Source organism: Phoca vitulina, unplaced genomic scaffold (genome assembly GCF_004348235.1).
Source record: "Phoca vitulina isolate PV1807 unplaced genomic scaffold, GSC_HSeal_1.0 scaffold40, whole genome shotgun sequence".
Classification (NCBI taxonomy): Eukaryota; Metazoa; Chordata; class Mammalia; order Carnivora; family Phocidae; genus Phoca; species Phoca vitulina.
The window spans coordinates 13,805,472-13,822,211 of record NW_022589743.1 but is presented as its reverse complement, the minus strand read 5'-3'; the positions used below and the strand labels follow the sequence as shown (position 1 = coordinate 13,822,211).

Sequence of the window (16,740 nt, the reverse complement as noted above, 5' to 3'; positions counted from 1 at the left end):
ACTCCCTAAGTCTCTTTCTAGATTTATATGTTCAGCTTATGAACATCTTGTAGGTTTTTCAACAGGAGCTAAAGCAGAGGGTTGTATCTCACATAAAAAACTAGATACCAGTTGGACTAGCATTTTGCCCTTTATTTGAGAAGCAGATTTCCCTGATTCCAATAGCCTTGAGGTTCATTTCAAGGAGAAGAGCTATTTACCATCCCCTAGAGCTGGGAGTGTGGAGTTCACTGGCAACAGAACCTGTAGTTGATTAGCTATGTCTTCCAAAGCTTCCAGAGCTCCGTGTAAGAGAATTTATTACTGGGAGTTCAAGAAATGCAGGGAAGAGTAGAACAAGAACAGAACCAAATGGATTTTTCTTTCATTGGCTTCACATTTAAGTGCTGCTCATTGTTCAGTATTATGCTTTGTGTTAGTTTATGTAAAAAGGATGCTTATAACGTGTAAGTGGTTTATCTGTTTATTTCGATATGCATTGTCAAATCTTTTTTTCTTTCATTGCTTTAAAAGCAGATGGTGCTGGGAGCAAATAATTATTCCATTTATTCTTTCATCTTAACAGAATACCTAGACGCTGTGCACTGTGTTGTAAACTCCACAGTTAAGAGATCTGGCTTTTTTCTGAATATCTAAACCATGCCCAATATGCTAAGAAAAATAATTACCTGCCCTAATATACTCAATATATTAATGGTAAAAACTTATTTTCTAACTGGAAGACTAGATATTTTGCCCCTGAACCTAGGTTACTGAGATCTAGTTATTACTTTTTGGATATTTTATTTTATTTTATTTTATTTTATTTTTTTAAAGATTTTATTTATTTATCTGAGAGAGAGAATGGGAGACAGAGAGCATGAGAGGGGAAGGGTCAGAGGGAGAAGCAGACCCCCCGCTGAGCAGGGAGCCCGACGTGGGACTCGATCCCGGGACTCCAGAATCATGACCTGAGCCCAAGGCAGTTGCTCAACCAACTGAGCCACCCAGGCGCCCCACTTTTTGGATATTTTAGAAAGAATTTGGTTCCCTGGAATTGAGGATATACTGTTCTTGTTTGGGGGAAACATTCTGAAATGTCAAGAGGTTTAAATTTCTCTAGGACTGGTAATAACTCATTTTTGGAACCTTGATTTAATCTTACATATCCTAACCTACAAGTCATAGTCTATATTCATTCTATTAACCAGTGTTAAAAAGAAGACTTTAGAGTGTCTTTAGATGTCTATTAATACAATGTTTATAACTCTTGGGGTGCCTGGGTGGCTCAGTGGGTTAAATGTCTGACTTCAGCTCAGGTCATGACCTCAGGATCCTGGGATGGAGCCCCACATCGGGGCTCTGCTTGGCAGGGAGTTGGCTTCTCCCTCTGCCCCTCCCCCCTGTTTGTGCACGCGCTCTCTCTCTCTCTCTCGCTCTCGCTCGCTCTCAAATAAATTTGTTTATTTATTTGAGAGCGAGCGAGAGAACATGAGCAGAGGGAGTGGCAGGCAGAGGGAGAAGCAGGCTCCCCACTGAGCGGGGAGCCTGGTGCGGGGCTCGATCCTAGGACCTTGGGATCATGATCCAAGCTGAAGGCAGACGCCTACCTGACTGAGCTACCCAGGTACCCCAAATAAATAAAATCTAAAAAAAAAAAATACAATGTTTATAACTCTTTAATTTAGCAGTTATTATTTGAGTAGCTTAATACTTTGTAGCTTAGTTTAACAGCATCTAAATTAATACTTTTAACTTTCTCTAACTCAGAAATACCATATTTTATATGGGTAATTTGTAAAAATTCTATACTGATTGATCCTTACATTATAGTGCAGAAGACATCTAAAATTTCAAAATTTGCACAGAACTTGTGCAAACCATTTACATATCTGAGAAGTTATATTATATTGACTTTTTCCACTTTATAATATTGAGAATTTTGTTATGTGGGATTCAGACTTAGGGTCATTATCAAGGTAGCATTTCATCTTTCTGTTCATAAATTTTACTCATATTGTTCTACTGACCTGGAAGTTTTTGGGGTGTAGATTAACAGGACTAATTTGCAAAGGTCGGCACTGAAACAGATTTGTTTTTGTTTGCTTTGCACATAAACACATATTAAAATATATAAATATATACATAGAAACACACATTTGTATACATAGACACACCCATATATCACTGTAAGACAGCAAAATACACTTCGTGATTTTTTTTTAGCATTTATTTACTCACTAGAAGCATGATCTGCTTTCCAGAGAACACAGTATAAACAGTCTGGCTCACAGTTACCTCATAATGATCTGCTCATCCTGCCCTTGCTTGTTGATCTATACTTACCACATGCCTGTGTGTAGAAGCAGTACTTTTGAAGTTGTATTCTCTAAAGTAAATTGGCAGTGTAGCCTTTCTAGTTAGATGGATAGGTTTGTTTTAAATTACTGCTCCTAAGGTAGGGAAGGAACATGGCAGAGATTTTTATTACAGAATTCCATATTCTTTTCCTGTCTCAAGTTTATTAATGATCTAAGAATAGTTGGTACATGTAAAAGATACTAAACATTTTTCTTTATATAGAAAGATGTCTATGTTGGTCCATTAAACTCAGGCTTATGAGACATGGAACTTAATTTTTTTCTATAAACAAATTCTCTTATGTAATTCTCTTCTGTGCCTTCTTTCTAACAAGTGTGGAAAAATTAATCTCAATCAGTGGTACCTCCTCCAAAATTGCTTCTAAATTCTATAGGACTTTCAGAGTGCAAAGATAAGAGATGGGAGCGTTGGAGACATTTTATCCTTATTGTCACCACTGGGATGTCCCAGTTCCCTACCTGATCACTGGTTACTGGTTCCGCTAGGTCTCTGCAGCATCCATCCTTGTTTCTACTTCAAAGCCTTTTCAAAGCCTGTCAGTTCTCTGGATCTCGTCCATGTTCCTCTTGTACACATATGAAATACTATTCTCAGCTAATCCACAGGAAACTTGGAGAGGTTATCACAGACTTGACTGTGTAAACACACTGTGTGCACACCTCTTCTTCTCTTGAACCTTGTGGGATCTCTTGCTACTTCCTTGAGCTCTACCCAAGAATGAAGATAGGATTTTTCACAGATGTTTTATCCCTAAACCTCCTGGGATTCAGTCATTTTTCCCCTTCCTTAAGGACTCTCTTTTTACCCCTTTCTGCTGATGGCACTCTTGCTTTAATCTCAATCCTTCCTAATAATTGGCTGGTTAGAGAGTATGGAAGCCTTGCTCTTAATTATCATACTTTCAGGTTTTTTTCCTTATGCCAGGGTCAAGGTTTTGAATTCTTTTTTCATTGTGACTTGGTATGTCATTGCTTCCTTAACATAGTGAACATGGAATGTACTTCCCACCTGGATTGGGGAAAATTTTTAAACACAAAGTAAGGGAGAGGGAAGGATATTTATTTGATGTTGAAAATGTTATCCCATCCGACTTGTGTTTTATATTGTGAATCTTCTGGATGCTTCAAAGCTATTGGAAAACTATTTTTTAGTGAACATAAGGTGTGGAACTCTTAAAATCTCTATTTAGGAATTCAGGATTCAGATTTAATGTTTCATAGGTATGTATTTGGTATTTTTATCACTTTCTTTGGAAAGTAGGGGGACGGTTGGGAGGAGGGGAATTTTTTTTCTTTTTCTTCTTCTTTTTTGAACTTTTTACTATGGGAAATGCCAAACATACACAAAATTAGAAAACAATAGTATAATAACTCTCCATGTACCTATCATCCAGCTTCAACAACGATCAACTCATGACTAATCTTGTTTCATCTACAATCCTACTCCTTACCCCTTCCCTGACACTGTATTCTTTTTAAGTTTATGCCATTTTGATAATGGATAAATAAATGTCCAACTATTCTGATCTCCTCGCTTAGTCCAGAATCCAAAATTCCATTCACTTAATACCTAATAGAGTGCTCATGCTGTGACAGTCCCAACCTGGGGTCAGCATATATAGAATGCAACATAAACTCTTTGAAAAGTTCTCATTAAATGGTAGTTAGTTATACAAGGATGTAATTTCTCACTTCTCTTTACAACTTTCTAATATCTTTTCATCACATTACCCTAGCTTTATTGGGGGAAAAAAGCCCTAAGCCATCTGCTGGTCCTCCCTCCCCACCCCCTTTGTTTTACTGAACTCATCTTCCACTTTCAACCTGCCTCACCACACCCAACTATGTCAGCCTCCTAATAATTACCAAAACATTTTCTTTTTGCTCCCACTTCAAAATCTTTGTACTTGAGATTCTCTTTGTAACGCTTTCCCCTCACGTATCTGCATAGCCTATTCATTCACCTCCTTAAAATCTTCTCCACCCTCAATTCCTTTACAAAGTATGTCCTAACCTTTAGATATTTGGCCTTAGTCACTTTCTTGACTACTATTTATGGAGGTTTTGAAGGATCCACTTGTTCTGTTTTGTCTTAAGAACTTAATACAGGGGCATCTGGGTGGCTCAGTCGGTTTAAGCATCCGATTCTTGATTTCAGCTCAGGTCATGATCTCAGGGTTGTGAGATTGAGCCCCACGTTGGGCTCAATGCTCAGTGGCTGTCTGCTTGAGATTCTCTCCTCCCTCTGCCCCTTTCCCCTGCTCTCTCTCTCTCTAAAAGAAATAAATCTTTTAAAAAAAGAATTCAATATAAAATTTATTTATTGAAAAGATAACAAATGGCTTAGGAACAACTCAGCCTTCTGCAAACATAAATTTACTTAACAGTTTTGCAATATACACCAAAATTATTCCCAAGAGGATGCTTAAATATTAATGAGATAATTATTATGATACTCTTTTCTTCATGATAATCATTCAGAATCATAAGAAATTACATGTTTTCCTTCGGTGATCACTGGTGTTTTGTGCCAAATGCCAGCATGCCTGTCAAAGTAGAACTATGATTTTGAAAAAATAGTGGCTAATCATTTTCACCACTGCAAATCTTAACACTTTAATACCGTTTACCCCCTTCTGAATGGTAATTGATGGCTTAGGTACCACTTCTCCTCCGCCAGCAGTTAAGTTAGGTTTTTTTTGAGCACGCATCCTTTAAAATCTTGCCCTAGGTTCTTCGCCTCTGTCTACTTGATTTGAATCGGTTTCACTCAGATTTAGTTCTTCGGAATACCTTGTCTGGCAATATTCTCAGTCACAGCTCGGGAAGGAACTATACATCTGTATAACTCCTAATCAGCATTAAGAGATTTAAATATGTTCATATCCTTTTATTTCATTTTTGGGAATGTAGCCTAACAAATGTAGCACATGTAGATGCATACAGACAAATCTCTGGGTGATGGAAATTATGAGAGAATTTTCTGTTTCTCATTCTTTTGTATTCTTTTTTTAATACTCACATACTTCCTCCTTTTTTTGCCTTTTTTTTCTACTTCCCCCAGTACTTCACTGCTTTATTTCTCTTGGTATTAAAATCACAGATAGAGGCAGAGAGTATATGAGAAATCATTGTGTCTTCTGCTCAGTTTTGCTGTGAACTTAAAAGTATTCCAAATATTTGGGGCGCCTGGGTGGCTCAGTCAGTTAAGTGTCTGCCTTTGGCTCAGATCATGATCCCAGGGTCCTGGGATCAAGCCCTGTGTCAGGCTCTGTGCTCAGTGGGGAGTCTGCTTCTCCCTCTCCCTCTGTGTTCTCTCTCTTACTCTCTCTCAAATAAAGTCTTAAAGAAAAAGTATTCCAAAAAATAAAGTCTATTTTATAATAAAAATAAGCAAATAAATACTATGGGACTTTAAAAAGAAGAGGCTAAGTTTTTATTGGGATAATATTTGGTTTATAGTAGGAACTCAATAGACGTTTGTTGAATAATTTTATTGCTTTGACTAAGCAAAGGTTCTTCCTTGTATAAGAAAATAGGCTCTTGTATTTTTTTTCTTTGTGTTTTAAGACTATATTCTACCGCTTAAGAATTGGGGAAACTACTGAAGTATCCAAGAAAATGAAATATTTCTTTGGATAAATGAAATGTTTCAGAAACTAGAAGTGTTTTACGTTAAAAATGCATATTTATGCCTTTTAATTGATGTGAAACTACTAAATAGACTCTCAAAGAATCTTGACGTTTGTTTTAATAAAAATTCCTCCCCAAATTATAGGAACTGCGTCAAATTAATTTCTTTGTTAATTGGAGATGATTGAAATGTCCTGAATCCCGAGCATGTGTCATGGAATTGCCACTGCTCCTTACTGTACTCGTGCTGCTAAAGGTGCAGCTGGTTGTTTATTTCTTTTACACTGATATCTGTCATGACGAAATTCCTGTAGATACTTTTTAAAGTGTACTCTTAATTGGAGATCTTTCTTACTCCTAAGAAATTCAGCCTTTCGGGGCGCCTGGGTGGCTCAGTCATTGAGCGTCTGCCTTCGGCTCAGGTCATGATCTCAGGGTCCTGGGATCAAGCCCCGCATTGGGCTCTCTGCTCGGTGGGGAGCCTGCTTCTCCTTCTCCCACTCCCCTTGCTTGTGTTCCCTCTACCACTGTGTCTCTCTCTGTCAAATAAATAAAATCTTTAAAAAAAAAAAAAATTCAGCCTTTCTTGTTCCTTAATTATTTGAATCGCCTTTGTGCATTAAACATCATATTTTATGTTAAAATTCAACACAGTGTCCAGGATGGTTGCAACCACGTGAATTTTTCCACAGCATGGGTTAAAGTTGTTTAAATATGTTTTCTTTCTCCTACAGTGGCTCCCCCTGGAAGTCCGGGGCCCATTACTCGGCATGGGTCCTATGACAGTTTAGCTTCTGACCACAGTGGACAGGAAGATGAAGAATGGCTTTCTCAGGTAAAACTCTAAAATGTTAGGCCTATTAAAGTGAAAGAAAACAGAAATCCATTGTCTGTGTTTATTCTTCAATTCTAAAAACTTAAAAATTATTTTCCTTAGAAGAAAATGGGCAGAATTGGGAACTCTTTGTGGGATCACCAAGAATTAATCAGTTGTCTTGCCATATGAAGAATTTCTTATAAATACTGCTGCAAGGATACATATACATATATTTTATATGTATTGTACACGTGTGTGTGTGTGTGTGTGTGTGTACATTAGCTTTCATACAGAGGGCATAAAATATGCATAGCTTTCAAACAATCCATGTATATCCCTTAGAACCTTTGGGTTTTAGATGGACTGTTTGGATTAAAATGAGAATTGGCCTTGTTGAAACCATGAAGCCTTTCAACAATATGTGGGCTATGTTTTGTGGAGCCAACATTTTCTGAAGATTGGGCCCATACTTGGATTAGAAGAGGTCAGCCTTCTACTCTGCACACGTCCTGATTGTGCCCAGCTGGGTTCCTTTCCTCGGCTCCCGTCCTGCTGCCTCCCGTGGTCCCTCAGCCAGGCCTGTGACAGCTCCAGCTGACCCTTCCTCCCCTTGCCAGGTGAGGCTGTCTTCATCGCAAGGGCTTTGAAATAAAAGATACTTGGGCACATTTCAAAATGATGAGATTACGAATGACTTCATTACAAATGCTGTTATGTCTGCCTCAAGTCTGACATCACTTGGTGAAGTTAATGACCTGTCTCAGATTACCAATCCAAGCGGCTTTCATCAGACAGGTGCCTCCGTGGAGGTTCGTGCAGTTTCCCTGCTTTCTCGGGGAGGGTAGCCTGACAAACTAAAGGGAATCTGGAAGCCGGAGCATCAAATTGTGTGTAGGTGACATACGTTTCATTACACCTAAAGCACTCACGGGAAGCTCCTTGAAGGAGGATCCATGCTTCGATTCCTGGTCTGTGGAGGTGCCTCCTTTCTTGAGGATACCATGGTAAAGTAAAGAGAAAAAAAAAGTGCTGGCAAAGAAACCACTGTCCTTCACTTCAACTTTTCAGTTAGAAGAAGGGGTAATGTGTGCTGTCAGTGTGAAAGTATAGACAATATGTTTGTACCGCACACACTAGGAGAGTGAATAGGAACATCTGGTCATTGCCTCAGTGAAACTGTATTGGCATCTGTTTACCTCTCGGCTCTGTGACACGGATGGTTCTGAGCTTAAAATACACAGAATGCTTTATCTGTGGCCTAATTTACATTGCAGGATACAGCTACTTGAATCAGAAATCGCTGTCCTAAATCTGAGTATTTTTTGCCCTGTGATTAGTGGGAATGCGAATGTTGTTCCAAGACCATGATGCTTTTGCCCTTTAGGACTTGCCAAACACAGAGCTGCACTCTGCGAACCTTTTCAGTTGTGTTTTGTTAAGAATTAATCACCGCAATCAGAGAAATGTGATTAAATATGAAAGAACTCAGGGCAAAACTAAGGCACATGGGAAGTCAGTTCCGTAAAGTGTATATGCAGACGTGGATGCAGCAGTTAAAGACTTCGAGAGGTAGTCTTTCACCAAACGTTTGCATATTTAGTCTCCTCATCAAGTTGCTCATGTATAAAATCATATGATATGTTTATCTTCAGGTTTCATTCTGTATCCTCTACTCTCTGCTCTGTCTTTAAAGTCTTTAATATTGGCACCATTCCCTATCCCCTCTATAGAGCATGAAATTCATAAACCCTTTAGTATTACTGTTTTGCAGCACTTAAAATACCTGTGTCAATGTTCATGGTAGTGGAGGAAACGTTCTAATTAAATAATGGTGTTTTGAAGACAAATCTAGTCTGAGAGAAAGTATATAATACTCTCTTCATTTAAAAGTTGACTTGGGGGGATTTTGAGGGTAAATATTACGGAATATTTACTGGAAAGAAACTGGCTTTGGGTGTTGAAAATTATTTCAGACCTTTTCTTTTCCTTGGATAGTTTAAGAACAACTTCAAGTTTGTCATGAGCTTGATCCTCCGTGAAGGAATTACTTTTAATCTGTGGATTGATAGGTGTAGTATTCAATGCATGCCCACAAAGTGGTAAGTACTGTCTAGAATGAAAAAACGTAGTCCCTAGGGAGTTGATGCTAGTTATATGAGGCAGGCAACTGGTCCTTTTACTCTTTGACTTTCATGTTGTATATGTGTGGACTGTGTGTATGTGTGTGCATGTGCATGCTCACACCCATATAAATACATACACACACACACACACAATGAATTTTTTGTTTATTTTGGTAAAAATCAGTGGAGGGATGTAGAGAATGTCTATCTAGGCTGTGACTCTCATTGCCTTTTGATTGTGGATGCCCCGTACCTCTCCTACTTGGTTAAGATGGGCTTGGAGGGTGTTCGGAGACAGGATGGGGGGGATCACGAAAGGCTCTTCAAAGGAGGTCATAAGACATTTAAATCATGATTCGTAATCTGTTCCAGGTAGAAATTGTAACACACACTGGACCCCACAGACGTCTGTGGATGGGTCCCCAGTTCCAGTTCAAAACCATCCATCCCTCAGGCCAAACCACAGTCATATCATCCAGTTCATCTGTGTTGCAGTCTCACGGTCCAAGTGATACTCCACAGCCCCTTTTGGATTTTGATACAGATGATCTTGATCTCAACAGTCTCAGGTAAGAAATAAGAACTAGGGAGTGATTTGACTAGATTAATATATGCATTTTTAATGAGCATCTTAGCTAATATTGACATTTTCCCTTTTGGCACAGTTTTATGGTGCAAAATACATCCACTGTAGCTTGTGATTCATTATTACTGCTGGGGGTCTTATGTGGGATCTCCTTACATTCAATAAATATTTGTGTTTCAGATTGTATTTCCCCAAATCTAATATTCAGTGCATTTTTAAAAAAAAATCTCATTTTATGCTGCTTTCCTCATATTTATAACTGCTTAAAGTCTGAGGGTGCCCTCCTTTCCTGATCTTACTGACACTTCATCTTTTGACTAACCTTCGTCTAGATCCTGCTTATTCCTTCTTTTAGGCTTTAAAAAGTTTTTGGATGAGAAAGAATTGATATAAATTCACTTATAGTTTATCATATATATATAATCATCATATATATTCTCTGACCCTCACTTGTAAGAATCATAGTACAAGGTTTACAGAATATGCTTTTTATTATTAAAGATTTTTTTCTAATGCAGCTGAGAACTTTTTGACTTTTGTAGTCTCAGGTTTGCTTACCAGTTTAATTTGTTACATCCAGCCCTGACACATTCTGGTATAACAATGAAAGGCTCAGTCTAATGCAGTGTAATCTCCCTTTTTTTTTTTTTTTTTTTTAAAGATTTTATTTATTTGACAGAGAGACAGTGAGAGAGGGAACACAAGCAGGGGCAGAGACAGAGGGAGAAGCAGGCTTCCCGCCGAGCAGGGAGCCTGACGTGGGGCTCGATCCCAGGACCCTGGGACCATGACCTGAGCTGAAGGCAGACGCTTAACAACTGAGCCACCCAGGCGCCCCTGTAATCTCCCTTTCCTTGTCTTCTCTTATAAAAAATTCTGTAATGTATCTTACTTGAATCTAAAATAGACCTTTTTCTTACATCTCTTTAAAAATTATGGAAAAATGTGTCCCAATTATATATTGGAAATATATTTTTATATATCTTTTTGTCAGTATCTGTTTGTCTAACAATGCAAAAGCTGTTGCAGAGGTAGATTAGGCCTAAATGTTTCTTCCTTAAGAGTAATTCATGGGGTGCCTGGCTGGCTCAGTTGGTAGAGCATGGGACTCCTGATCTCAGGGTCGTGAGTTCAACTGCACAGAGGGTGTAGAGCTTGCTTTAAAAATAAAAAAGTAATTCATGTAATGGAAGATGTCTCCTATAATACCTTTTCCAGTGTCTTAATTTTTTGTTTGTTTGCTTTGTACTTTATTTCTTCCATACATTTTTGCTTTTCTTTTTTTTTTTTTAAACATAGCATGTCTTCCAGGTTTTCAGAAGTGGAACTTTCCCCCCAAGATGTCAGGCAATAGTGACAATACTGAGTACTAGACCAGTTTTCACTGGTACCAACTGTAAAATGTAATCTGGTGTCGATAGTCCATTTTCAGGAAGTTGTCAGTCCTCAACTTAATGATTCAGCGTGTAGTCATTCATGTTTATAAGTCATTTGGGTACTCAGATGTTAATAATAAGGCATTTAAAATAGACAACCCATAAAACTGTGTTTATTCTCTTTATTGAACTATTCACAAGATCCTTTTTTCTTTTTTTCCTCTGATGACTGTCACCTGGTACTATAATAAGCCCTTGTCCCTCTTCTTTGGAGGATATCTCTAGTCTCCTATATATGCGGCTCTGTTCCTTTGCTTTGTGACCTCCAGCTTGCTTAATGACTCTTTACTTCAGACATAGCCCTTCATCTAAGAGCTCTCTAACTTGCTTCTTCAGACAGCTATTGTCCTAAATTCATTCTAGAATGTTCCTCAGGGGCTTTCCTTTTTCTTATGCTAAAGCATTCCCAGTATTTGTCATTTAAATGATTTTAAACTGTATATATTTAATTAGAATATTGTCCTTTTTTGTTTTTTATTTTTTAAATAGGCTCCACACCCAGCATGGGGCCTGAACTCACGACCCCAAGATCAAGACCTGGGCTGAGACCAAGAGTCAGATGCTTACTGAATGAGCCACCCAGGCACCCCAAATATTGTCCTGTTTATTGGATACATCTAAACTTTAGATACCTTTATTGGGGGTCACAGGCTTATACATTTGTTTTGATTATCTTGTAATTTATATTTAAAAATCTGAGCATATAGGCCCTTGGTTAAAACCTTAACTTCCATTAGAACACGGTTTTGATGGGAAATTCAGATTTGACTTACATCATTTGAATTATAGTGGCCTCTTTAGTACCATTTCCTGCCCAGCATCCAATTAGAAATCCAGCTATTTAGGGGCGCCTGGGTGGCTCAGTCGTTAAGCGTCTGCCTTCGGCTCAGGTCATGATGCCAGGGTCCTGGGATCGAGCCCCGCATCGGGCTCCCCGCTCAGCGGGAAGCCTGCTTCTCCCTCTCCCACTCCCCCTGCTTGTGTTTCCTCTCTCGCTGTGTCTCTCTGTCAAATAAATAAATAAAATCTTTTAAAAAAAAAAAAAAAAAGAAATCCAGCTATTTATATTCTCTTCATTCCTGTTTTCCTATTGCTCTGAGTGCTTCACCTCTATTTCGTCTACATTTCTTTAGGCTTATGTACAATGGTACTATGGCTGTTAGCCTTACTTTCTCCTTCAAACTGTAAAAAAAAAACTTTATTTAGATGTTTTTGATTCAGCTGACCCTTTACACCTGGTACCCTGTCCTGTACTCCATAAGATATCACTAAGAATGATGTGGTGCTGTGATATTCTGCCTCCCTATATCCTAACCTAAGTGGGGAGCAGGCAGGTATAGAGTTGACTGTCATGTCCATAAGGGAATCAGGGATGGCCTAAACTCATGGCAGCTCCTTACTTGGAGCAGGGATTTAAACTGTAAAAAAGGTCAATGAAATATTTATTTTTAGATCTGAGAAAGAGATCATGTAAAAGAAGCTAAGATACGAAGTCTAGTTTTCTACTCAAGATTAGCTCCTTTTACTTTATTATTTTATTTTTTCATCTAGTTACTTAACACATCCATCAGCTCACATATTTAGTATATATGTGTTGTGATTATTTTAGTGAGGCTCTTTCATTGAATTTCAGTTATGTAGTACAGTGTCATCAACCATAGTAATTGTGTTATTCATTTGATCCTCAGACCTTATTCATGTTATTTTTTTTTCAGTGATCCATAATTCACCTAACATAAAATTCACTGTATAATTCAGCAGTTTTTAGTATATTCACTATGTTGGGCAGTATCCCCACTATCCAATTCCAGAACATTTCCATCACCTCTACCAGTTTGTTTTTATTTTTGTCATTTTTATTATGGAAAAATTTCACACATATATAAACATATTTAAAGTTAAAGAAAATAATAGGATAAGCCCTCGTGTATCTGTTGCCAGCTTCAACACATCCATTCATGGCCAGCCTTGTTTCACCTCACCCACAACTCTGGATTATTCAGAAACCGTGATAGAGATTGAATTAATAATAGGAAATTTATTAGTTCACTTAAGTTGTTTAGACCGGGAGGGGGCTTTAGTTTGGATGAACTGACCATATCTAACTGTCTAGCTTCTTATTTCTGTTAAGAACCAGAAAACATCTTCTCCAGACATTTCAAATAAACAGCTCCTCTTTTCTCACTGGCCCAAATTTGCTTAGGCCTACCCATCCTGGAGCTAATTAATCTCTGCCATGAGCTGATGGGATTACCATGACTGGTGTAGCAAAATCAGCTGGGGTAGAACAAAGATTAGGTGGTACGTGATGTCTGTGATGTCCGCAATAGCAGTGACGAGAGTCTTTGTTCTCAGTACTTTAGGCTTCCAGCGCTGGATCAAATGCATTGTCCTTCACCTACCTCCTGGTTCTTTTTTTCACACAACAAATACACAAACATTTAAACCATGCTTTCAGGAACTACTCTTTTTCTGCAGTCTATTCTTGGCATTTCAGGCTTCTATAATCTGTCCCATGGCGTTCATCAACCTCTTCTCGCCCACCAGGATCCACTGGGAACTCTATGCTTCAGCCAAATCATGCTCCTCAAGCTGCCTTGCATTTGTCAGGCTTAGTTACCAATCCAAGGGTCTGCTTGTTTCATTCTATGCTTAAGGAACACTTCTTGCTCCTCTGCATATATACATATCCTATTACTGCATACATATCCAATTCCTATTCCACCTCCATAAGATCTTCCCAGTCTGCTGTGGACCATGTATTCATTACCTCGTTTTCTCATTCTGAGCTTTAATTGCCTGTTTCACTCATTTTCACCCTTTTCTTTTGCATCAGTCATGAATGTCCATGTACTAGACCACATATCCACACATAGACCTTCTAGTTCATGTTTTGTTTCTGCCTGTCCCTAGAATAATACTGACACATGTTTAATATTCAGCAAATACTCATTGAATGAATGAATTACCAAAAATGCATGCTTATATTGCTATAACAGGTCTTTTTTCCTCTAAGTTGTATGGGGGTCTCAGATTTTCTAGTCATACAGATTTTTTTATGTTAATAGTATTTATCTAATACAGCTGGAGAGAGACTCTTGGCATTTATAGATTTATCATTCCTAAGCAACTTGAAATTATATGTAGTAAATTGCAGTTTTGCTGAGACTCTAATTGATTCTTACATGCTAATTGGTAATTTTATGGAGGTAACTCAGTTAGATAATAGTGATCCTAGCTAAACCTGTGGCCACCACATTCCAGCACAGCTTTGTTTTCCTATGCTTCTTGTCATATATAAAGTAACTTTCATTCAGGATTGTAAGGGAGTTCCTCAAGATTTTGTATCTAGTATATGCTGCCTTTTATGGCAGGTTTTACTAGCTATGGTGCTATTTGTCAATTTGAAGAGTGTCAAAACTCTTCAGATCTGTCCCTTGGAAATGTCAAAGGTTTTGGTATAAAGTATTTTGTTTCCTTTCCCGTTCTACTAAATTTATCCCTTTCAATTAATGTCAATTTTTCAACCCCTTACTTAAAATCTATTGAGTAATTTACAAAGAGGAGAAGAAGTCTGGAGTGTAGGGAATGTTTGCAGTGCGTTAGCTTTGTGCAAGAATTAGGGACTGCAGTTCCCCTCTTTGTCTTGTTTTAGAATGAATGGTTCTTTAATGGATTGGCCTAATCCAGCATTCCTGATTTAAGGTCTGTTGTAGCACGCGACAGTTTTGATGCCGGTAACATATGTGAATTAAATTAAATTGCCTTGCAGGATCCAGCCGGTCCGCTCTGACCCAGTCAGCATGCCAGGGTCATCCCGTCCAGTTTCTGATCGAAGGGGAATTTCCACCGTGATTGATGCTGCCTCAGGTAGAAAACCACCTCCAAAATGTGTGCTGGATAGTTCTGTGCATTTTCAATTTCTTTTCCTGCGCAATGGAGAGAATGATATTTTTTGCCTTCCTCTTTTTGTTTGTTTGTTTGTTTTGGGATGTGCGTGCATGCTGTGCATGCATACGTGTATGTGTTTGTTAAAACAGTACCGTGCCGACATTTGTTGCTAAACAATGCCATGCATTTAAATATTGTTAAGGTTGTGAATGATGCGATGGGGTTGGCACTTGATTAAATGTAATGAACACAGTATTGAAGGCTACAGGGTTGATGACTGTTTTGCCTTTGATCTCTCAAATGTGGAGAAGCAACCTTGACAGAGAACGTAAATACAATATATGGATTCAATTTACTCAACCTGTTGAGTATCAAAATGCCTGATCTGTGGAAGTAGAGAGTCCAAATGCTGTAGCTTAAATGGTTTTATTATTGAAAGCATAAAGTTTAGAAATTCATTAACTTAACTTTAGTCTATCTATCACAGTTATTAACCTCCTCTCCTTGGAACCAAGCCATGAATATGTATTATTAGTACCTGGGAGTAGATCTTTGCCTCTGTAGGTGATAGTTGCTACATTAGTATTGTCAAACTGTTTTCTGCCGCGTCTGCCAAATCATAGACCTGTTTATAGTAATACATTTTTCATCTCTACATGTATTGATAAAATAAGGACAGTGATGCTTTCTGTTATGGTGTAGCTGCAGAGCATCTGAAGAGAGCATACAGCAGGGTTTCATCAAGAAAAAGTCTCTTATGAGTAGAATTATTAAATACTTGGCATTAGTCAAACAGTTGAGTCAGAGAGGATTTTAATCTATAGCAATTTCAAAATCCCCAGAGACCGCTGATTTGATTGAGGCTTAAACTGTGAAAGAAAATGGAAACAAACACAAAACTGATTTGTGAAGGTCACTTTTAAAAGACCAAAGCTTCTGTTTCTGATTCTGTGTCTGGATGTGTTTTGAAGTTTGAAAGCTAAACGGTTTTGTACGTTTTCTTAGCTTTCTGATTTTTTTGTCAGTGGATTGTACCTGGTGTCTGATTTACCTGTCCACATCGAGGGCTGTGCCTTCATTTTTAATGTAGACTCTTACTTTAAAAAGCTCATACTTGTCCCTCTGCTTTCTCTTGGCAACCATGGTTCGTCCCCTGGAAACAAGCACAGAAATGTGTGAAGTCTTTATCCTTGCTTCCCTGCATTGAAAAATATTGAGATGGGAGACTTAAACAATAAATCTTTTTGATAGTTTCAATCTGAGAATGCTAACAGATCCTGCTCATCTGGAATTACCATTTAACCATCGTGAATCCTGGAAGCGATGTATTGTAACCTAAAGTATTTGATTCAAGATTATAGTAGTAGCCTTTGTTGGGGTTTTTTTAACATTCTTAAACTGCCATATTATGAATGTTTTAGAGTCAAGTGATGCCCAGTCAAGTGAAACACATGTCCCTAAAGCAGTTATTGGTGTTATTAGAAGTTGCCATATTCAGCACTCTGCTCTGAGGTAATACTCCATATTTATCATGTAGCACTATCTCAATTTTAGCTCTTTGTAAAGTTACATCTCATGCCACAGAGAGGAGTTTCATTGAGCTATTGGCAACTGTCATTTGACTTAAATCTGCTGGGAGAAGAGTTTTTAAATTGATGCTTGAAAAAGGAAGTAGATCTTTGCCCTTGATTTACTTACATTTGCATCAGAGACACATTGTAGGAGATCCTAGGATATTGTTCTACAACTGTGAGCCTCTGCCCGAAAGTACTAATCTTTTGAGTAGAGAAAGGACTTCTTGGTGACTAAGCTGTTGTTATTTTTCTAAGCCTATTTTCATTCCAGAAAGCCATAGTTCCTTTGAGACAGAACAATGAAATATGTGTGCTGCTCT

General features: G+C 38.2%; 1 protein-coding gene across 6 annotated transcripts in view; it reads left to right on the top strand.

Moving 5' to 3' along the window:
• Positions 1 to 16,740, top strand: part of BCAS3 (BCAS3 microtubule associated cell migration factor) — a 618,903-nt gene that overhangs the window by 317,018 nt on the left and 285,145 nt on the right. For 5 of the 6 annotated variants that reach the window (XM_032428491.1, XM_032428494.1, XM_032428495.1 and 2 more), the window contains 3 exons: positions 6,728 to 6,828; positions 9,306 to 9,502; positions 14,728 to 14,825. In XM_032428491.1, the coding sequence (XP_032284382.1) occupies positions 6,728 to 6,828; positions 9,306 to 9,502; positions 14,728 to 14,825 (396 nt within the window). The other variant, XM_032428496.1, reaches the window with a different exon arrangement.